Source organism: Lactuca serriola, chromosome 8 (assembly GCF_051521515.1).
Source record: "Lactuca serriola cultivar US96UC23 chromosome 8, Lser_US96UC23_V15, whole genome shotgun sequence".
NCBI classification, from domain to species: Eukaryota; Viridiplantae; Streptophyta; class Magnoliopsida; order Asterales; family Asteraceae; genus Lactuca; species Lactuca serriola.
In genome coordinates, this window is record NC_136415.1 from 102,872,701 (window position 1) to 102,897,081 (window position 24,381).

A 24,381-nucleotide genomic window follows, 5' to 3' on the forward strand; every position below is an offset into this window, starting at 1 on the left:
AGTTGGAACCTTGGACCTTTAAGAACATAGTGCCCCAAGTGTTGCACCTCAAATGGAATCACACAGCACCACCAACAATGGAAGAACTTGAGAAGAGGTCACTTGCGCTCATAAAATTGGCTTGCCCTATTGTCTTTCCACTAGTGCCAATTTCATGAGCTAGAGGGTTCTTATATAGTGTGGCTTAATTAGGGTTACACCACGCAAATCCTAATGTGAATGACCTTCCATATTCCACATGTTCCATGGGTTTAAACCTCCATGGATCATCCATGGGTTACCTCATGGGTTTAGCCCAACATAAGGAACAATGGATCACAAGCCCATATTACAAGAATGAATTATTTACATAATCAATCCCCATATATTTAATTAGTCTCTTTTGATCACAAAATTAATTACAAACTAATTCTTGATCAATACTAATCAAATAATATGATTTCATATTAATATATTAGAAATTATAATATATTAATAAATCATAAATAACCTCTTCTCAATTATCCATCCTTTAGATTGTTCCGGTGACATGCAACCCAAATGGACCATGCTACTCTCGGGTCAAGTACATATCAATTATAGTTATGGACTTAGACACTAATCCAACATGTTTGACCTCGTAAGTAGAGTGTACTCAGAGTATGCGTGGCATACCCTCACAATGCCCAAAAATCTTGTTAAGAGCTTAATGGCTTAAGAACTTATGTTCCAACTTCAGATCCATTGCCAAATTATACTCTAGAGTCATAAAGTTTCCAACTTTATGACTTTACATATCTAATAAGAGCTTAACTCAAGTTATTAATCTATAAATACCTTCTACAACATGCATTGAGCAAAACTAACCAATGGGACTTCATTTTTATGGCTTAGGACCCCTTCGAGGGTTTGAAAAGACACAAATTGTCAAGAACATTCCATGTTCAAGATAAGACATTTGGGACCCAAAAAGTATCACTAAAACACTCATTTCTAGATCTACAAGATTAAAATATCAAGATGCAAGCTTTATAACTTTGAAGGGTAGAAAATGAAGAGTAAATCCCAGATTCAAAGTGCCTCACTCTCCAAGGACAATCTTGGCTTCCTTCCTTATTATTCAAACAAAAAAACACGCGCTTTAAGGCTTGAAATGGCTTCAAAAGGTGATTCTAGGGTAACAAGACGAATGAAAGGGTGGAGGCTGTGAAGGTGAAGGGAAATGAGGCCATAAGGATGCTTAAATACCAGCCAAACCCTAAAAATTAGGGTTTCCCCAATTAGGAAGTACACCCAGCATACTAGGGCACACCCTTGTATGCTTAGCATACACCATGTATGCATGACGTACTCTAAAGCCATTATTTGCCAAAATTCCATTAAGGCCCTTTTTGCATATAATTCGTGAACTTTAGGACCAATTTCAATATAAATAAATTAAAGGGTTGAAATTTGAAGTACCTTAGCATCAGGATGTTACAATTGCTCCTTTAAGAATTCGATACCAATTCTTCCTGAGGTATTTTAGCTCCATTAAGCTCTAAATATTCATCTAAGCTACTCCCAAAATATTGTTTCACTCGAAATATCCGGAAGGACACGAGTGGTACGAGAATACTAACGAAAAACATGAGTTGAACATTATTTAAACTAATGCACACACAAATACATAAAACATGATACAAAATTTTAATAAAACTACAATAAAAGATGCATAAAATGGAAACATACATATAATTATTTTTAGAGATAATAACACATGACATACCAAAGGCTATAGAGTTCTACATTGTGGATTAGTTTTCATGGTCTTATATGTTTAAGTTCTTAAACTGTAACGACCCAAAAATCACAACTAAAAAAAAAATTCTTTAAAAACATTACTAAAATCATATTTATAAAAACTGTATCATAAGTCATAACATAATTTCTCGAGTATTAATTCAAAACATAATATCATTATCAGAGTCAAACATTCCCAGGCTAACCGACTATGGTGTGTGCACTGCAATCTTCCCGAGCTCCTCCTTTGAAAACCGAGTACCTGAAACCAAAACTGAAAACCATAAGCACGAAGCTTAGTGAGCTCCCCCAATCTACCACATACCATACAATAACATATAAAGCACATACTGGGCCTTGCCCACTGCATCGGACCAAAGTCCGGGCTAACTGGGGCCTTGCCCCCTGCATCGGACCAAAGTCCGGACTAACTAGGACCTTGTCCCTTGCATCGGACCGAAGTCCGGGCTAACTGGGGCCTTGCCCCCTGCATCGGACCGAGGTCCGGACTAACTGGGACCTTGTCCCCTGCATCGGACCGAAGTCCGGGCTAACTGGGGCCTTGCCCCCTGCATCAGACCGAAGTCCGGACTAACTGGGACCTTGTCCCCTGCATCAGACCGAAGTCCGGACTAACTGGGACCTTGTCCCCTGCATCGGACCGAAGTCCGGGCTAACTGAACAGAACATAGCATAAACATATCACTACATGAGCACACATATACTGCTTACTACATCGGGCCGTGGCCCGGAACACATAACACATAATTCCTGTCTGAGCCACGAAGGCATCAAACATACTAAATACTGCATCAGATCAAAATCCGGAAACTGCTACTAGCTAAACGGGTCGGCATTGTGGCCTTAGACCCGTTCCTACTGGAAGGAAACTCACCTGAGACTGCTGGACTGATGCTGCTAATCCTTTTGACAGCTACCCGACCTCTGACTCCGAACCGCTGCTCCACTAGCTCCTCGAGCTACCAATGTCAATATAACACTTAGTCCAACTGTCCTCCAAAGGTCAACTAGGTCAACTCCAGTCAAGGTCAAACTCCTGGTCAAAGTCAACCTTTCAGGTCAACCCTACTCGCCGAGTCCACCTAATAACTCGCCGAGTTCATATGCTCAGGGTCTTTCTATTCGCGACTCGACTCGCCGAGTCAGTCCATGACTCGCCGAGTCAGCTATTCCCGAGTCCTGACCTGTCCAACTCGCTGAGTCTCCACCCAACTCGCTGATTTGAGTTTCAACTCGAAGGGTTTGGGGTTTACTCGACCTGACTCGCCGAGTCCAAGAATAGAATCGCCGAGCCCAAGGAAATCTTCATCCAACTCGCCGAGTTCATGCCTAACTTCATCCGACTCGACGAGCTGTTCATCTCACTCGTCGAGTTCCTCCTCATCTTCAAGCTACTCGCCGATTCCACTCGAAGGACTCGCCGAGTCTATTCAGATCTTCATACATGCAGAGGACTTTTGAGTCATGCATGGACTCCATACTGCAGATCTACCCTTCCCAAGCCTATTCCCCACGTAAAGTTGCAAACTTTACGTGTAGGGAAGGAGATCTAGGCACCATACACCATAAACTAGGGTTTAAGACAAAGGGGCTCAATAATCAATCCATAGACTGATGCTTTATGATTCTCTAGGCCAAGATACACATAGATCTGAAGTAGCAACTTCAGATCTGGGCTTCTAACTCGAAATGGTTCATAAACTTGTCCTAAAAGCCCCAAATCCCATGATAAAGGTTGATCTATATGCAAAAGAGGAAAGGTAGCGACTCATTACCTTCAAAAGCTCTGGAAGACCTCACAAACTCTGGATCTACTACCAATTCTTGAATCCCCAATGTGTGCCTTCCTCCTTCTTCCTTCAAATCACCCAAAATTGGCAAGAAAGCTTGATTGAGCAACAATGGAGGCTTAGGGTTTCTGGTTCTAGACTATAGGGCCGCAAATGAGCCCTAGGGAAGAGATTAAGATGCTTAAATAGGGTACCAAGTCCCGAAATTAGGGTTTCCCAACCCAGACCTGACTCGCCGAATCCACTTGCCGACTCGCCGAGTCGGTCACTTGCTTTACACCCGGATCTCGCTCCGACTCGTCGAGTTCCTCCCTGGACTCGACGAGTCAACCCTCTTTAACTTAGGGGTTTTCCTTTCCTTACTTGAACTTTCTGATTTCGGGTGTTACATAAACAAAACATTATTTTACAAATTTAGTTGTGTGAAGTTTATTATGACGTCCACTTCAACTAAAGGGAATGGGGCATCGTTGGTTTAAGCAAGAAGCATGTGCTTTTAGCCAAAACAACAAAAACAATATATATATATATATATATATATATATATATATATATATATATATATATATATACACACACACACACACACACACACACACACACACACACAAAGTTGAGGATCAAGAAAATTACAAGTTTGAACAAGAATTAAGCACAAAGAAGGTAATGAAGAGATTATAAGTTACCACTGATGGGATTTAGCATAACATACAATCCTATGTGTGCCTGCAACCCTATTTTGATCTATGTCTTCTCTAATTGAACATAAAATATAAACAACAACATGCAAACCCTAGGTCTATGTATTATAATCGAAAATCACATGATAAGGATTAAGATACAAACCTTTGATTGGTATGTAGTAATAACAATCCAAAACCTTGTAGATCTTGAAGCTTGAGAGCAAGTATCAAAAGTGTAATACCTCTAATGGTTCACAAACACACTTAGTAAGAAGATGAGTTATGAGAAGGAAGAAGAAGGTATAAATTTGGGCTAGAACTTTCTAGGGTTTCAAGGTGGCCAAAAATCATAAGTCAAAGGGTCTTTATATAGTGAGGTGACTTAGAGCCAAAGCTAGGGTTAGGATAAGGAAACCCTAATTGTTTTGCTTAAGGACCAAGCAAGCCTTAACCCTTCCATTAGATAGCCTATGGCTGAAAATTCTAGAGCCTCTCTAGAAGATTTTCGTCCAAGCTTCTTAGGAGGGTTCTATGGATTCTTTCTCAACTAACAATAAATTACCAAACAACCCCTATAGTTTTTATTAATACAATTAATCCTAAAATTAATTCAAAATTAATTTAGGTGTAACATCCCGTTCTTCGAGTGTGCAATTATAAGTCCCTGAGATTTAAGAGGAAGGGTAATTCTGGTCCCTTTCGAGAAACGAGCTTCATCCGAGAAGGTTTCGGACGGGTGTATGTGTTAGAAGTATTGGGCTTCTCGTCACCCTCGTATGAATGTAAAGTTATTTGAGAATGGGAGTAGATTAGAGGAGTTGCGGTGCCTCGAAGTTGATCATTGTTTATAGTTCTTTGTGGATTAAGAAGGAAATGGTCTCATGCATGCATGCTTTTGTGCTTTGAAAGGTGGCTAGGTACGCCCAGCGTAAGCTGGACGTACGCCCAGCGTAATGGGAGGATGATATGCGCGTTGGCCGGGTGAGTACGCCCCGCGTACTCACAGGAATCCCAAACGCTATTTTTAGGGTCAGACACTATATAAGGAATAAGATGGTTCACCCCTCAGCCTCCTTACACTCATCTTCAACCTCAGAGAAACCCTTGATCTCGTATTCCCTCCATATTTGAGTGTGTTTGACCTTGGGAAGCTCTTGTTTGCAAAAGAAAGGCTTGAAGGAGAACAGGGAAGTTGTCAAAGAAGAAGAAAAATGTGTGGAGCTCGTAGATCTGAAGAAATACCACCCTTTGGAGCTGGTTTAAGGTATAAAGTTTCTTGCTTGACCTTCTTATGGCATAGATCTATGTATTTTGAAGCTTTGTCTCCATCCTTGTCCCAAAAGTCCTCTCCTTGTTGTATAGCTCGATTTGGTCAAGATTATCTGTCCTTTCAGACCTTTGGAGAGGTCATGAGTGATAAAAATGAGGTCCCAAGGGCTGTAGTTATTCCATGTATGAGTTATATAGGTCTTAATGGGTTAAGACCTTAGATTAAGGGCTTAAGGACGTCCCAAGTGATAAAGTCTGGGACTTTATGAATTCTAATCATATTTGACCTTTGGATCTGAAGTTTGAGCTTAAGCCATTAAGAGGTTAGAAAGGCTTAATGGACCTCGCAGTTACGCCCCGCGTAACCTTCGAGTACGCCCCGCGTAGCGGACCAGTGCCCCGTTTTTCTTTTGACGATCTTTGTAGTACGCCCAACGTACCAAGGAGAGTACGCCCAGCGTACTCCTCCTGTGGACTTCCTTTTGGGCTTTTGTGTTGGGCCATTTGTGGGTTGTTGGTGTTTGGGCCAAGTCTGGAAAGTATGAATAGAGTATTTTGGGCCCAATTAATATTATGGATATTGGATCTAGGCCCATTTGGTGAGGTGAGCCTAATTTGGTAAATTGGGCCAATGTGGAATTTTGTATGAGATTGGGACTTTGGTTTTGGCCTGATAAGTGAAAGTATGATTGACCCTATGTTTATTTTGTGATGATGGTTAGTTCGGGATTTGCGATGAGGTGGTGATTCGAGAGTCTGCTTCTTTGGTTCAGAGTGTCGGCAATCGCGAGGTGAGTTATCCTCACTATATCAATAGGGTTTAAGGCACCAAGGCCGACCCTTTATCGGATGGAAATCCGGGTAGTGTCTGTTGTTATGATATTGCGGAATATGGGCCGGAAGGCATTATGTGTTGTGGGCTGGAAGGCATTACATGTTGTGGGCCGGAAGGCATTGCGATGTGGACCGGAAGGTCATGGCCTGGAAAGGCGTATGTGTGTAATTAGTATGTTGACTGATTCGTAGGGTGATGTTATGCTAGTGACCAGTTAGTCTGGTATCTTGGTTAGGGTAATGGTATGTTATGTGATCTGTTGATCGATTCGCTGACTGTGATCTGTTGAATGATTATATGTTATGTGCACAGTTGCTTGGTCTGGGGTTTGACCCGCTATGTAAGGCTGTTCTATGTTCTGTTATGTTATGTATGCTGTTATGTTGTGGGCCGAAAGGCGATGTGTTATGGGCCGGAAGGCAATATGTTATGGGCCGGAAGGCGATATGTTTTGGACCGGAAGGTCGTGGCCTGGAAGGGCATAATTGTGGTGGGTATTTTTGGGGGTATCTCACTAAGCTTTCGGGCTTACAGTTGTGGTTTTATGTTTCTGGTTCTCAGGAGTCTGTGGCAAGGCAAAGGCGTGATCGTACCGTTCCCCGCGTTGGTGTTTTATGAATTAAACCTGGGAAAAATACTCTGTTAAATAATGTATTGAAAACCTTTTGTAACAACGTTTTTAAAATGCGTGGTTTTTGAAAAGTTTTAATTGTTTTGAAATTTTGGTCGTTACAAGTTGGTATCAGAGCCTTGGTTTGAGTGAATTGGAGGAACACTCGTGTAACTCCAGTCTCAAATCGAGGAAGGTTTTAAAAGAGAAATTAAAATGGTTTTCAAAATTCAGTAAAAGGGGGACGCGGAGGTACGATCAGCCGGAGCCAGTAAGTAACCCCAAGCTTACCATTCATGACTTTTGTTTATTTGAGCTTTGATAGAACAGCATGCTAGAGTTAGGCTAGGGATCTTCAGGATTTCATGATAATGTTGCCTGATTTGTGATGCCTGTAGCCTAGGGTCCCTTATGGGCGATTCTCAGTGTTCCTCTAGTGGTGAGGGTTGATAGTTGTTATGCATGTTCTCTAGGGTATTGTGGTAGTACTTCATACAAATATGGGTAGGTGTGGAAGGTAGTATGGGCCCGTACTACTGAAAGCACAGGACCCATACGCGTATCAGGGAAACCATGATCTCTAGGGTTGGGTTGAGAGAGTTGGATCCCAGGTTTGTGGGATGAGTTTGAGATTTGGTTTGGTGTTTTCCAGTATGGAGATTCCGAGGCATGATGAGAGTGGATCCGAATCAGGATCGGGAGCTGGAGAGCGAGTTCCGGGTGGATCGGTGCCGTCTGGGGTTATCGATCAGATAAGCACGAGCGAGTTGGATGCGAGATCCTGCATGATGAGGTTGCTGCATTGTTCCGGTCTGAGTTGCCGGAACTGTTTGGGTCGATCAAGACCGCCATGGTTGAGTATTTTGATGAGCACTATGCGGCTCTCGCAGAGACGGCTGCCGCGGCGGCTACAGTGGCTGTAGCAGCGGCAGGGGGAGGAGCTAGTCGGGGTTTTCAGTATCGGGACTTCTATTATACGAAGCCTCCCACATTTGATGGAGTTCAGGACCCGATTGTTGCTATGAGATGGTTATCAGACGTGGAGGGGTGTTTTCTCACGTGTTTATGCCATGCTGATCAGAGGGTGAGGTGTGCTCTGAACCTGTTGAGGCTCGGGGCGAAGGATTGGTGGAGATTGACCACGGGGTCATATACAGATGCGCAGAGGGTTGCGGTTTCATGGGATCAGTTCAGAGAGATGTTCAGCACTCGCTATGTTCCGCAGGATGAGAGGGTGAGATTGGCTCGGGAGTTCCTTGAGCTGAAGCAGGATTCGGAGTCGGTGACTGAGATCACCAGGATGTTCACTGAGAGGGCGATGTTTTGCCCTGAATTCGCTTCGGAGCAGGCTCAGATGTCCCGATATCTGAGTATGCTCAAGGGGGATATCAGACAGTTCGTGTCTGCGCAGAGGTGCGAGACCTTGTTGGAGTTGCAGGAGGCCGCTAGGCGGCATGAGTTAGAGGTTGAGTTGCAGTCGCGTGAGTTGAGGCAGGCTCCGATGCAGTCGCAGCCGGCGCCGAAACGGTCCAGGACCGTTGATGTTAGAGTGGGGGATCGGAGCGGCCACACTTGTGGGAAGTATGGGAGGGGTCACACCGGAGTTTGTTGGTCCGGTGGTGCATGCCGCAAGTGCGGAAAGGAGGGGCACTATGCGCGGGATTGTCGGCAGTCAGTGTCGGTTCGGGATTTGAGGATTTGTTACCATTGTCGTCAGGTTGGACATTTGAGGGTCAACTGTCCACAGCTTTCTGCAGGATCGGTGCAGGCTCCAGCACCGGCCACTTTGAGGAATTCAGGTGGAGGTCAGGGTGGAGTGGAGCCCCCAGGGGCTCAGGCTCGTGCTTATCAGCTTGCGGCAGAGGAGGTCAGAGCAGTGCCGGATGCAGCTGCGGGTATGTTTCTTTCATGATGTCTTGTTATCTTGCGATTATTGCGGTGTTTTGTTTGTGCTGGTATCTTTGTGTGGTTTACGATGCGGTATTCGTCGTTTTGCAGGTTGGAGTTTTTGGTTACGGATTTGCGTTTCGGGTTTTCGTTTTGATATCCGTTGTTCCATGTGGGTTTGGTATGGTTATAATTTGGTGATTGTGCTGTCGTTGGTTATCTTTCGTGGGGCTATTAGTGGAGATGCGGCATTGGGTTGAATGTCGGGTAGCATCTGCAGTCGTGGAGTGGATAATTGGAGATCGGATTCTTTTTTAGCGGATTGATCAGTGAGGAGATGTGTTTTGCTGAGGGTTGCTTATGCTTGTGGGAAGCAGTCAGTGTGTAAGTGTTCTCTTTGTGCGGGGTTGTTCTGGAAGGTCGTTAATGGCGACCGGTGGTTGTTAGTCAATGCTTTAAGTGGGGGAGAATTGGAGAATTCTCCGGGAGATCGATGAGTATTTGAGGGTGCTTAGCTGTTGGGATTCAGCAGTGATCTGTCACCCCAGAGTATAGGCTGATAGGAGTGAGTGTCGGGCATGCGGGGCGGGATACAGACCTAGGGCATTCGATTATGGAGGCCTGGAAGCAGGCCGGGATCAAGTTTGAGTAGGTAACCGGGGGTTATGTGATCAGAGTATTTTGTATGCTTTATGTACATGATGTGTTGTACTGCATTAATCCTATGGGATTTATGCTGTGCATGTTCATAGAGTTGGAACCGGAAGGTTCCCAGAGTTAGAACCTGAGGGTTCACAGAGTTTGGGTGTACGGACCCACAGAGATATAGCCTCGAGTGGCTAATATGTGTTATGTGAGTCGGTCCAGTCATGCTGGAGACTCTGTTGTTATTGTTGGATCAGTTTGGGATTGCAGATTGTGTATGTCGTAGTGTGATTGCATTGGAAGGTCTGGCCCCGGGTAGTGATCTGATGAGTTGAGATAGTGCATGGACTTGAGAGCCCCTGCTATGAGAGCTAGAGTATGTGTGTTGCATGGATAGAGGATACGCTAAAAAGGTGGTGTAGCATTGGGCGAACACCTTGGCACTTGTTTGGGTGGCATGATGGCTAAGTTGATTCCTTGGAAAAGGAAGTGAGAGAGGTGTGTAACCCGAGAGGGAGTGCAAGTTCACAGAAGTGAAAGCGGCAGGGCAGGGTTATGATCAGAGTAATTCGAGTAAGGTTTTTGAGCAGCGCGATTGCGATGATGGTATGGAATAACATCATGATGGGATGTCTGCTGAGAACGCGGGAGGAATTCCGCAGATGTAGAGCCAAAAGACTCGGAAGGGATGCAGGGAGAGAGTCTTTGGCTCTCAGTATGATTCTGATCAGGGTATTGGATATGTAGTAGTGGTTCATCCTGGGGGGGGGGGGTGTTGGAGGATCTCATCAGTGTATCAGGTTTTCCCAACCTGAGGGCACTGGAAAAAGTTCAGCATGTGTATGTGATTGCAAGAGGAGAACTCGGGGGAGTTGCTCTGAGATTAAGAATGGGTCTCTCCATCGGCACGGAATGGATAGAGTGGGATTCGGATCGGGGATCCGATGGTTCATGGCTTTCTAGCCCTTATGGGTCGAGTGCTTGTTGGGATTTGGGGCAGTGATGCTTCATGGGTAATTCTCGGTTGTTGAGTGTGATTATCCGAGGGTACAGTCGTTGCCCGGCTTGAGACGGTGGTCAGAACACCGCAAGAAAGGAAGAAGTGAGTTTCGGGTGTCGATGGTAGTACCTTGAGGGACCTGGTTTGGTTAGTGCCAGCTAGTGCATTGCAGGGGAAGTTCTGAATTAGAGTTGCTGCAGGCTTCGAGGCCGAAGCCTAATTTAAGTGGGGGAGAATTGTAACATCCCGTTCTTCGAGTGTGCAATTATAAGTCCCTGAGATTTAAGAGGAAGGGTAATTCTGGTCCCTTTCGAGAAACGAGCTTCATCCGAGAAGGTTTCGGACGGGTGTATGTGTTAGAAGTATTGGGCTTCTCGTCACCCTCGTATGAATGTAAAGTTATTTGAGAGTAGGAGTAGATTAGAGGAGTTGCGGTGCCTCGAAGTTGATCATTGTTTATAGTTCTTTGTGGATTAAGAAGGAAATGGTCTCATGCATGCATGGCATGCATGCATGCTTTTGTGCTTTGAAAGGTGGCTGGGTACGCCCAGCATAAGCTGGACGTACACCCAGCGTAATGGGAGGATGATATGCGCGTTGGTCGGGTGAGTACGCCCCGCGTACCAGGGAGGTACGCCCCACGTACTCACAGGAATCCGAAACCCTATTTTTAGGGTCAGCCACTATATAAGGAATAAGATGGTTCACCCCTCAGCCTCCTTACACTCATCTTCAACCTCAGAGAAACCCTTGATCTCGTATTCCCTCCATATTTGAGTGTGTTTGACCTTGGGAAGCTCTTGTTTGCAAAAGAAAGGCTTGAAGGAGAATAGGGAAGTTGTCAAAGAAGAAGAAAAACGTGTGGAGCTCGTAGATCTGAAGAAATACCACCCTTTGGAGCTGGTTTAAGGTATAAAGTTTCTTGCTTGACCTTCTTATGGCATAGATCTATGTATTTTGAAGCTTTGTCTCCATCCTTGTCCCAAAAGTCCTCTCCTTGTTGTATAGCTCGATTTGGTCAAGATTATCTGTCCTTTCAGACCTTTGGAGAGGTCATGAGTGATAAAAATGAGGTCCCAAGGGCTGTAGTTATTCCATGTATGAGTTATATAGGTCTTAATGGGTTAAGACCTTAGATTAAGGGCTTAAGGACGTCCCAAGTGATAAAGTCTGGGACTTTATGAATTCTAATCATATTTGACCTTTGGATCTGAAGTTTGAGCTTAAGCCATTAAGAGGTTAGAAAGGCTTAATGGACCTCGCAGTTACGCCCCGTGTAACCTTCGAGTACGCCCCGCGTAGCGGACCAGTGCCCCGTTTTTCTTTTGACGATCTTTGCAGTACGCCCAACGTACCAAGGAGAGTACGCCCAGCGTACTCCTCCTGTGGACTTCCTTTTGGGCTTTTGTGTTGGGCCATTTGTGGGTTGTTGGTGTTTGGGCCAAGTCTGGAAAGTATGAATAGAGTATTTTGGGCCCAATTAATATTATGGATATTGGATCTAGGCCCATTTGGTGAGGTGAGCCTAATTTGGTAAATTGGGCCAATGTGGAATTTTGTATGAGATTGGGACTTTGGTTTTGGCCCGATAAGTGAAAGTATGATTGACCCTATGTTTATTTTGTGATGATGGTTAGTTCGGGATTTGCGATGAGGTGGTGATTCGAGAGTCTGCTTCTTTGGTTCAGAGTGTCGGCAATCGCGAGGTGAGTTATCCTCACTATATCAATAGGGTTTAAGGCACCAAGGCCGACCCTTTATCGGATGGAAATCCGGGTAGTGTCTGTTGTTATGATATTGCGGAATATGGGCCGAAAGGCATTACATTATGGGCCGGAAGGCATTATGTGTTGTGGGCCGGAAGGCATTGCGATGTGGACCGGAAGGTCATGGCCTGGAAAGGCGTATGTGTGTAATTAGTATGTTGACTGATTCGTAGGGTGATGTTATGCTAGTGACCAGTTAGTCCGGTATCTTGGTTAGGGTAATGATATGTTATGTGATCTGTTGATCGATTCACTGACTGTGATCTGTTGAATGATTATATGTTATGTGCACAGTTGCTTGGTCTGGGGTTTGTCCCGCTATGTAAGGCTGTTCTATGTTTTGTTATGTTATGTATGCTGTTATGTTGTGGGCCGGAAGGCGATGTGTTATGGGCCGGAAGGCAATATGTCATGGGACGGAAGGCGATATGTTTTGGACCGGAAGGTCGTGGCCTGGAAGGGCGTAATTGTGGTGGGTATTTTTGGGGGTATCTCACTAAGCTTTCGGGCTTACAGTTGTGGTTTTATGTTTCAGGTTCTTAGGAGTCTGTGGCAAGGCAAAGGCGTGATCGTACCGTTCCCCGCGTTGGTGTTTTATGAATTGAACCTGGGAAAAATACTTTGTTAAATAATGTATTGAAAACCTTTTGTAACAACGTTATTAAAATGCGTGGTTTTTGAAAAGTTTTAATTGTTTTGAAATTTTGGTCGTTACATTAGGATTAACTATTAATTTATAATATGATTTCAAATTAATATATTGTTTCCATAAAACATTAATAAATCATTTATTTCAATTTATTAATTTAATTAATAAATTCTTCCTCTTTCTCAATTAATCATCCTGTCTAGTTGCTAGTGTGAAGGCAACCCAAAAGGACTATGCTACTATCAATTCAAGTAGAGAGCAAATATAGTTATGGTCTTAGACACCTAATCCAACAGTCTCCCACTAGGGAAATTAGAGAGAGTGAAGCCTTGTTTTGATTAATGTCTAGAGAGATTAAAGAAAAAAGTGATTCCCAATAGTATGAATCAAGTAGTGGTGTGGAGCGCATGGTGATACAAGACCGTGAAAACTATGGTAATAAATTTTTACAAAATATGATTTCACATTGTGATAGAACGACAAAAACATACCTTAAATGAACTGAATTCCTTTAAACTTTAGTAGTCTAGTAGGTGGAGTAAGGTAGATGGGAAGTGGAGTTGAGACGTAATCGATGGTGCGTTGAGGAGGCTATGGAGTCGCAGTTGTCGATAAAGTCATGTGAGACTGAGGTCATCGACTCTGTAATCAAGATGGAAACGTTTGTTTTCAATCGTGTGGAATGATATGTGAAAAACGCCTTAGGTTGCAATTTTATCACGGTAAGGAATGGAAGTGCGTTCTTAAACATAATTATAAAATGACGACAATTTTAGGACATGCTTAAATGTGTGTCCTAAATCCTTTTAATTTTGAGTGATGTGACATTATTTTTAGGACACACATTTTTCGTGTCATTAAAGGGTTGTTTTCTAGTAGTGAACCCACTCAAATATGAATTCGATGTATCATAAAAGATTGTCTCATCTCAACTTCAAAACTATTTAGAGACTATCCAATGATGGCCTCGTCATAGGAACTCCCAAGATGAAATATGTTAAAGAATAACTATTTTTACATGTGAAGTATAGAAACAACACAAGACCTTCTTCAAATCCAAACAATGTTTTTCTATTAACCCGTGAGCCACAATACTTCATATGGATCTTTTTAGATTGATCTTAATTCTAAGCTTAGTTAGAAATAAATATTCTCTTGTATTTATAGATGAATCCTCTAGGTTTACAAAGATCATGTTCCTAAGAAAAAAAGTGATGCACCTAAAGGAACATAGGGGAGTTGACGAGGCAAAGTGGGTAGCTGCACAGAGCCTAATGTTTTTTTAGGACCGACCCTATAAAGAAACCATCTCATTCATCATAAGGTTCGATTTGTCTCTTGAACATAAGGTGAAACAACTTTGATCATAGAAGAAATTGTTTGGGGCCGACATCATTTATTTGCATCTCTGAAAAATACATTGCCATGTTTTTGAAATAAGTAGTTTCAAGATCCGTATACAAAAGTGGTGAGCAATGTTAGATATGTTATATAAATTTGTTAAAATAACTGTTATATAAAATTAGTAAAGAAGCAAATATTGTATATTAATAATTGAAATTAGAGAATATACAAATAGATGTTTGTTATAAATTCGACGTAATTAAAATTAAAACTAATAAAACTGAACTTAGACATTATAAAATAAAAGAATGAGATTTGAATGGATTCTTGAACACTTAGAAGATTGTATTCAAGATGTTGTGTTTTTCTCTTTACCTTTGACGGGTATTTATACTACATAACATCCTATTCATACCTCATCAAAATAGTTATTCAATAGGTAAAGTAAATTATTCAAGGGGTGGAAATTGTGTTGGATTAGGTGTCTAAGCCCATAAATATAATTGGTATATACTTGAATTGATAATAGCACAGTCATTTTGGGTTGCCCTCAAAACTAGCAACTTGACAAATGATTTTAGAGAATGAGGTTGATTTATTATTTGATTAATAAACTGAAATAAATAATTTGTTAATATATTATGACAATAATATATTAATTAGAAATAATAATATTTAATATTTATTCAGAAAGTAATTGGAATTAATTTCAGGATTAAAAGAATTAATTAATAGTGCATGGACTGAATTGTAATTGTTCAATAGTTGAACAAGAGTGTTACAACTAGCATTTTTAGCTAGGAAATTTTGTCTTCATGTAATCAACTCCTGTATAACTTGTAATCTAAGTTGATGTTATGCATTATGATCAGTCAAACACAATCATTTGAATCAAAACCCACTCGTGAAGTTCAAAAACCTAATTCAATACATCTCATATACTCAACTGTGGGTTTGAAACCCTAATTTCCCAGCTCAAACCCCTATTGAGCTAGAAATCATTTATTGGGCCCAATAGGCCAATAAAAATACAACTTGGTTAATTTGGACTAAGAATCCTTATATGGGCCCTAATTGGACCCACATTCTTTAAGATATAGCATTTTGGGCCATATTAAAATGTCTCACTTTGTCTACATAGGCCTAAAATGACTTATATTGTTTTCATAGACCTTATTGGGCCGAAAACTATCCCTTTGATTTTAATGGGCCGAAAACCCATTACTCTCATCCAATTTGGTGGTAAACCCTCAAATGGGCCCAATAGGCCAAAAACTTTCATATTGGGCCATATAATTTCGAATATATTCAAAAATGGCTCAAACATTTCTATCTCTTTTTCCTTCCCCTTATTCTCGGTTATATATATATATATATATATATATATATATATATATATATATATATAAGAGATAGAGAAAATAAGAAAAGGAATGGATTAAGGCTTAACACCTACTTATTACATGGAGGATATCCATGTTAATTACATCACAAACATCCATGTTCAAAGTCTTAATCATTCATGTAATAACCTCATTTCAAATCACTCTTCTTCTCCTTCTAAATCTCGTCCAAAGTGCATCCCAACACTACCTCCATTTTCATTTCCAAGTCACAAAATTTCTCTCTAGAACTCCAAACAAAATCCATCCATTCTCCCAAAATTTCTGTGAATGCTTGTGTTTTTGCTTAAGAATACATCATCAAGGTTCATCATTTGGTAAGATACTTCATCATGTGACAAATCTTTCACTCATTAACCTCCCAAAATTGTGATTCATGTTCCTTAGAAACCTCCTAAGTTCGAGATCTACTCAAGAAAGCTTATTAGGGACAAGATCTCTCTATTTTATTCACCACAACCGAAATCATCAAACCAATGTGAGTTCATACCCCCTATTTTCGGTTTTTACTATGTTCTGAGGGAGAATACAAGTTATTTTGTGTAGATCTATGTGTATATGCATGATTATGTGTGTTTTTCATTATATAAGTGTGATTATGTGTTATAAACTTCATGAACTTGAAAATATACAAAAATATGATGATATTTGTGGACATAACACTTGATACAACATATTATGCAAAAAAATGCTCAAAACACTACAAGGATGTTTAAAACTAAGAAAATTACATAAGAGGGCCAAAAATGACAAACTAATCAAAAACTGAAGTTAGTATGCATAACTCACGATTTTGAAAGGATTTATTTGAATAAATATGGATCCTTATAGCATTTATAATTTTGTAAGGGATAAAAGTGTAAACTTTCACAAATGGTCCTCATTTTGGGCTTGCGCGGTTTTGGGCTAAATTAGTAAATTTTTGGACTTTGTGGACTTAAGTGTAATTCTAAAAAAGTTGAGCCAAAAATGTAAGTTTTCGGTTAAAATGGGCTGAAAATGTAATTTATTAAATCTTGGGCCAAAAAGATAAATTTATTCATAATTGGGCCGAGAATGTAAATTTTCATAAAATTGAGGCCAAAAGTGTTATCTTTGACAAAAGTGGGGTTAAAATGTTATTTCACGTGAATCAAACCCTTAAATGTAAACTTTTGGTTTTAAAGGACCTAAAGTGCCATTTTTACTAAAAATGTGCCTTAATTGTAAATTTTCGGTTCTAAGGATCAAAAATGTCTTTTTACAAAAAGTGGGCATTTTATGTCATTTTGGTAAACAACTAAACTTAACAACCAACGTAACAACAAACGGATCAATAACGTCGTTTACATGCTTATTGGGCCTAGAATATAATTTACATGTTTAGTGGGTCTTAGTTGTCTTTTTACATGTTTATTGGGCCTGAATATAATTTACATGTTTAGTGGGCCTTAGTTGTCATTTTACATGTTTATTAGGCCAAGAATATACCTTACATGCTTATTGGGCCTAAAATATAATTTACATGTTTAGTGGGCCTTAGTTGTCCTTTTACATGTTTATTGGGCCTGGAATATACCTTACATGTTTATTGGGCCTTCGTGGTCCATCTACATGCTTGTTGACTTCACACATTCACATACGTACTCGTTGGGCTTTGAAAACTAAATACTTACACAGAAACAAAATACACTGTGCAATTTCATATTCGCGTAAATTTAAGTTAAGGATCTTATGAGACACTTCGTTTGGCACCTATCGAGTGTACAACAGTAGCCTATAGTTATAACCAGAGTCTCCTGGAGGGAGAGCGAGAGTTTATGTATAGATCTATACGAGGGTGACACCCCACACTTGAGTTGTCACTATAGTTAGACTAGGCCAGTCTAGGGTGACAAACCTAACCTTAAACACGTCGACGTCCGAAAAACATCATGACAGGCAGAATTGTCATTATCAAGTATGGTTATATCGACTCACTTAGAGGAATTAACACCATTATAAAATTTACGGAATACAAGTTCAGTTGATAACATGGTAACAAACACGCATTAGTACTCAGTCTTAGGGTGTTGAGATCACAACGTTTTATAAACAGACAACAACGGGTTGTCTGGGATCATTCACTTCATACACTCACAAACATTAACACACATGCATTAATACACAATCTGACACAAACATTTCAAACCGCTTTTCAGAAAATATCAGATTTTCTGGTGTTTACAAAGTGATACAAAAGTTTTTACTCAAACATGCTTATGAACTCACCAACATTATAAATGTTGACCTTTCCAAATTAACTTGTATTCTCAGGAAATCGTTGAGCAGGTTGGTCAGCAATAATTCCTGGATATTTTGTTGTGTTTTGTTATCACCATATTTTGGCATGTAATATTGAAATACAATACTTGATGTAAACAATGACGGTTGTAATATTGCATGTGTGATGATGATGATGTTTTGTTTCAATTATATACACTGTGATGATACTATAATAATGAAGTCACTCAAGCCCCCGGACGTTTCCGTCGTCTGGTTCGGGGTGTGATAGATTGGTATCATAGCATTGTTTATAGTGAACAGGCATATCTAATCATACAAGATATGCAACTATAAATACAATGGGACTAAACAAATCTGAACAAAATAATTTAAAATACATACCTAGGTGTGCATTAATACTATAACACTAAAAGTCTCTAGACGAAATTGAACGCAGTGGTTAAACCCGGACAGTTATGTAGTCGTATTGGGGATAAATAGAGCCCGATCGACTATATTTATCCAAAATACGACCAACATGTGTTTGGGAGTGATCATGGTGGGCAATGAATTTAGAAACCTACCTTGTATCCAAAAAGCTTTAAGGAACTCAAACATAAACAATTAAAAATACTATAGGAGTATTTGGAATGCTATCTATATACATTCTCCTTACATACTTCTCACCCCTCATGTAGACCCTATAGGTGTATTCCATCATCCAGGAGATCCTTATTTCCCCAACTAGGGGAATAGAGGATGGTTAGAGTCGGAACATAAGGAAGAGCCAGAAGAAGAACTCAAAGAAGAACCTAAAGAAGGACCGGCAGAACCGGTAGCAGAATCAGATGAGGAGGAGGCTGATGGTAGCGATGTAGATGACTCGGACGCAGAGTCCGAAGTCATTAATCCGCCATACATGGGCAGGGTGCCTTTGTATAGGATGGGTCCCAACGGTCCTACGCCCCCTTGGGCACACGAGATCTGGAGGTGGAATTACCAACAGGGGGCGCGTCCCCTATTCAGTATGAACCAAAACTATTACGACCTGAGTCACTGTGGACCTGTAGACCGAGCCCTACCAGTAATAGTTAAGAGGACACGTGACATCGGAAAGCAGGCACAGGAAACTGTCGGTCAAATGGTTGCAATGAGAGCTGCGGTTGAACAAGCAGAAAGGATGACTCATGAGGTGGTCAGGGACTACCAGGCTTATCAGGAAGTATTGGAGGCTCGGCTTCGAGCCGCCGAGCATCACTTGGCCAGACTCCAGGGTGCATCTACCTTGTCATCAGCACCAACAGACCCTTCTCGCCGTGACTAGGATCAGTTTCATCCACTACCACTACTGTTATGATTTCCTTTTTATGTACTACTCTACGTACTACCGACTACATGATTAAGTGATTACACTACTCATGGAGTCGTTATTCTGTCGAGTTTTATTTCTTTCATGTGATGTATGCCTTATAAAGGCAAATTTTTATGTATCAAAAAGATTATTACTAATGAAAGCAGTTATATATTTTATCATCATGTTGTTATCTGCTATGTGTTCTATTACTTTTATTCCATGTTGATTGTATGCATTCATTTACATGCACAACCAAATCACCGAAACTGCTCTATACTCAAGGAATCTCGAAAACCAGAATGCACTAAATACTCACCATCTTTCCGTGTTGTGACAAAAGATGCCTCGAAGACCGATATGCAAAAACCGCAATGAAACACCACTACCACCGCCTCCACCAGAAGTGGACTCGGCTTCATTTCAACCAGCAGTTTCAGCTGCCGTTACGGTAGCACTGGCTCACATTCACAACGGGATCAACGGTTGAGGTAACGGGCAAGGACCTGGAAGTTCAAACTAGGGGATGAACCAAGGACCTACAAAGTTCTGTACCTACAAAGATTTCATGAATTCCAAGCCTTGAACCTTCGACGGAACAGGATGCGTGATAACCCTAAAGCGGTGGATAGAAAAAGTTGAATCAGTATTCGAGATTTGCGGATGCCCTGAAGAGTGCAAGGTGAAGTTTGCAGCTTGCACATTTTTCGATCAAACGCTTTCCTGGTGGAATGGTCATGTGGAGGCCATGACACTCCCAGTGGCGAATGCTATGCCATGGGAGGAGCTTAAGGAAATGTTAATGGCGGAGTACTGTCCAAGAGGGGAGATCCAAAAAATGGAGCATGAACTGTGGAACCTCACAGTTCAGAACTCAGACATCGATGCCGACATCTTAAGGTTTAGTGAATTGTCACTCCGATGTCCAGGAATGATCACTTCTTAAGGAAAGAAGATTGAAAGATTCATTTGGGGATTAACCTCTCCAATTCAAGGAAATGTAATAGCCGCAAACCCTGAAACGTATGACAATGCTAAAAGATTAGCCAAGAAGTTATACGACCATGGCAACAAGAAGGGTGCCAAAGCAGGGGAAACTGAAGTCAAGAAGGAGGGTAAAGATAACAAGAACAACAAGGATAACAAACGAAAAGGGTGACAAAACCAAGAGTCATCGAAAAAGCAACAAACTGTAGCAGTCCATGCTGCTACTGCTCAGGTTGCCTCAGCACCACATGCTCCAGCCTCAACTACGCAAACCACCACCAGGAAATACTCGGGAACCTTAGCCAAGTGTAACAAATGCGGCTTTCACCACCACAGAGAGTGCAGAGAAATACAGTGCACAAATTGCAAGCATAAGGGTCATACCGCTCGATACTGCATATCCCAACCCCAACCAAACCAACAGCCAAACAACAACAACAACAATAACGCTGGGGCTAGTCACACTTGTTATGGGTGTGGAGGAACTGGCCATTTCAGATGCAATTGTCCCAAAGCCAACAACCAAGGAGCAGGAGGATCAGGGAGGGTCCTGACTTTGGGTCAAGGTGAGGCAGTTCAAGACCCGACGGTTGTTACTGGTACGTTCCCACTTAACAACACTTACGCATGCATTTTATTCGATAGTGGAGCCGAGCGGAGTTTTGTTAGTAAAAAATTCAAACACTTACTAAACCAACAACCCTAGAAGCTAAACAAAGCCTTCACGGTGGAGATGTCTAATGGGAAAACCGAAACAACCAAAGATGTTTACATAGGGTGCACATTACTAAACAACCATTCATTTCAAATAGATTTGATGCTAGCAAATATAATGAGTTTTGATGTGATAATCGGCATGGATTGGTTAAGTCCCCACCATGCTGATATTATGTGCCACGAGAAGGCCGTTTGCCTTCACCTACCCAATCACGAAACCCTAATAATCTATGGTGATAAACCTGGCGCCGATCTTCGTCTTATCTCGTGCATCAAGTCACAGAAGTGTCTGCCCAAGAAAAAATATGCCTTCCTCGCTCATGTTGTGGATATAGCCAAAGAAGAAGTAAACATTAAAGACATCCCAATGGCATGTGACTTCCCGGATGTATTTCCTGAAGACCTTCCTGGAATACCCCCAGAAAGACAAGTTGAATTTCGAATCGACCTAATACCGGGAGTGACATCAATTGCCAAATCACCCTACAGGTTAGCTCCCGCCGAAATGCAGGAGTTGTCTAGTCAATTAAGAGAATTTCTGAACAAAGGATTCATCTGGCCAAGCTTCTCACCCTGGGGAGCTCCGGTCTTGTTTGTCAATAAGAAAAACAGATCCTTCAGAATGTGCATCGACTATCGGGAGTTGAACAAACTCACCGTGCTCCACTCCCTCGGATTGACGATCTATTTGCCTAGCTTCAAGGAGCTAGTTACTTCTCCAAAATAGATCTAAGATCTGGTTATCATCAGCTCCAAGTTCGGGAAGAAGATATTCCAAAAACTGCTTTCCGAACTCGATACAGCCATTACGAATTCGTTGTGATGCCCTTCAGTCTAACAAATGCCCCCATAACATTTATTGACCTCATGAATCGAGTGTGCCATCCATTCCTCGATAATTTCGTGACTATATTCATCGATGATATTCTCATATACTCCCGAAGTAAGGAGGAGCGTGGTCAACATCTCCGTCAAATCTTGGAAACTCTAAGAGCCGAAAAGCTATATGCGAAACTCTCCAAATGCAAGTTCTGATTCGCAGTGTAAACTTCTTGGGTCATGTAGTCAGTGAGGAAGGAATTCGTTTGGATCCTTCCAAGATCAAGGCCATTGAAGGTTGGGCGATCCCGAAGACTCCAACAGAAATCCGATAATTCTTGGATCTCGCAGGCTACTACCGAAGGTTTATTTAGAATTTCTCCAAGATAGCCAAGCCCCTCACCACCCTAACACAAAAGGATATCCTTACTAGAGGGAACCGAAGACTTCGTAGTATATTGCGATGCTTCGAACCAAGGGTTAGGTTGTGTCCTTATGTAGCGTGGAAATGTGATAGCTTATGCGTCCAAGCAATTGAAGACACATGAAGTGAATTACACCACCCATGATCTCGAGCTGGGAGCCGTGGTCTTCACCCTAAAAATTTGGAGGCACTACCTATATGATACAAAGTGCACCATCTTCACGGATCACAAAAGCCTCCAGCACATTCTAAATCAAAAGCAGTTGAACATGAGGCAGTGAAGGTGGATTGAGCTGCTAAACGATTATGAATGCGAGATCAAGTACCACCCAAGCAAGGCTAACACGGTAGCCGATGCCCTGAGTAGGAAAGAATACTCAGCTCGCCGGGTGAAGAAATTATCAATAACCATCCACTCCCACCTAACCTGAGGTCTATCTTGGAGAACCAAGATGCTCCCTACAACTGATCAAAAAGATCATCTAACCTTGGGAGTGGATAACGGTTCTTCACCGTCAACTTTTTCAACTCCTGGTAGTCAATGCACATCCGGTGTGAACCATCCTTCTTTCTGACAAAGAGATTTGGTTCTCCCCACAGAGAACTACTCAGACAAATGAACTGCTTGCCCAGCAGTTCCTACAACTGTGATAACAGCTCTTGCATCTATGGTGGTGCCAATCATTACGACACCTTAGTGATAGGGGCCACACCTGGCACTAGGTCGATCCTAAACTCGACCTGCCTATCCGGAGGCACTTTGGGTAACTCCTCTAGAAACACGTCAGGGAACTCCCTGACCATTGGAACCTCTGAAACCGAGACCTGATCCGTGACCCGCGTATCCACCACATACTCAAGATAACCCGCACACCCGCGCTTAATGTATTGTCGATCCCAGGTAGTTGAACAAAACCATGATCCTAATCTGGTGCCCTCACCGTAGATAATCAGTTCTCCCCCACTTGGGGTTCGAACTTCCACCCGCTGACCCTCGCAATCGATCATGACACCGAAGCGACTAAGCCAATCCATACCCACAATCCCGCATACATCCACCATGGGGATCAAAATCAAGTCTATCGGAAAAGATACCTCGAATATCTCTAACACGCAACCCCGATATACTAAAGAAGGGGAAATCCCGTGTTCGTTGGCAATAGAGACTCGCAACGGACACTCTAGCTCTCGTACTGGCAAACCGAACTCCCTACTGAATGACAAAGAGACAAACAACCGACTCGCCAGTGAGTCAAATAATACAAAATCAGGTAAGGGGTTAACTAAGAATGTACCTAACATGATATAGCAGATATAAGCATAAAACAAATAAAATCAGTAAGATAAGGGATAGAAACATACCAGAAACCACATCTGGTGTTGTCCTGGCCTCCTCGACTATAAGCTGGAAGGCACGTCCCTGAGCCTTCGAAGGCTCTGCTCTACCTTAAACTCTGTCAGTAATCCTCAGTGTAGCCTCTACAGGAGCCTGCACTGGATTGGTGGCTCGTAGGGGACATTGGGCCTTCATATGGCCCACCTACTCACAATAGTAACAAAGTCTGACCCCCGAGGCCGGGGTCTGCGGCCTATAATCCCTAGCAAGATGAACCCACTTGCCACACTCGTGGCACCCGTTGCCCGATCGGAAAACCACCGAATGAACCTTCCCGCACTTCCCACAAGTGCAGCCTAGCTAACCTACAGACCTAGAATCAGAGGTCTTGGACCGCTCTGGCGTCAGCCGTGACTGCGTCAGAGCCAGCCTCTGCTCTCGTAACTGTAACTTGATCTCAAGCTTACTCCGCCTAGCCGCTTCCTGTAACTCCAACAGTGTATCACAGCATTGGGTATGAATAAATTGACGGATATCGGTCGTGATCATGCTCAAATAACGTGTCATCTAAGCCTGCTCATAAGCAAACTTTAGGCAAAACATCTCCTTCTCAGTGAACATGTGGGTGATCTCCATCACCGTCTCAGTACCCTGTCTTAGATCCAAAACCTCTTGTGACAGCTGCCCACGCTCGACCTGTGGAATGTAGCGAGCGCGAAACATCTCCCTGAACAGCTCCCAAGTAACTGCAACTCTTTGATCATCAGTATACGACCCAATCATCGACCTCCACCAGTCCTTTACCCCAGAACTCAGCAAGTTCAAGGTACATCTGACCTT

General features: G+C 42.1%; 1 protein-coding gene across 1 annotated transcript in view; it reads right to left on the bottom strand.

Moving 5' to 3' along the window:
* Positions 1-24,324, bottom strand: part of LOC145067237 (uncharacterized) — a 39,588-nt gene extending 15,264 nt beyond the window's left edge. Inside the window, exon 1 of the mRNA XM_079014422.1 lies at positions 24,131-24,324. Within this exon, the coding sequence (XP_078870548.1) occupies positions 24,131-24,324 (194 nt within the window). The remainder of the gene's footprint in view (positions 1-24,130) is intronic.
* Positions 24,325-24,381: the final 57 nt, after the last annotated feature.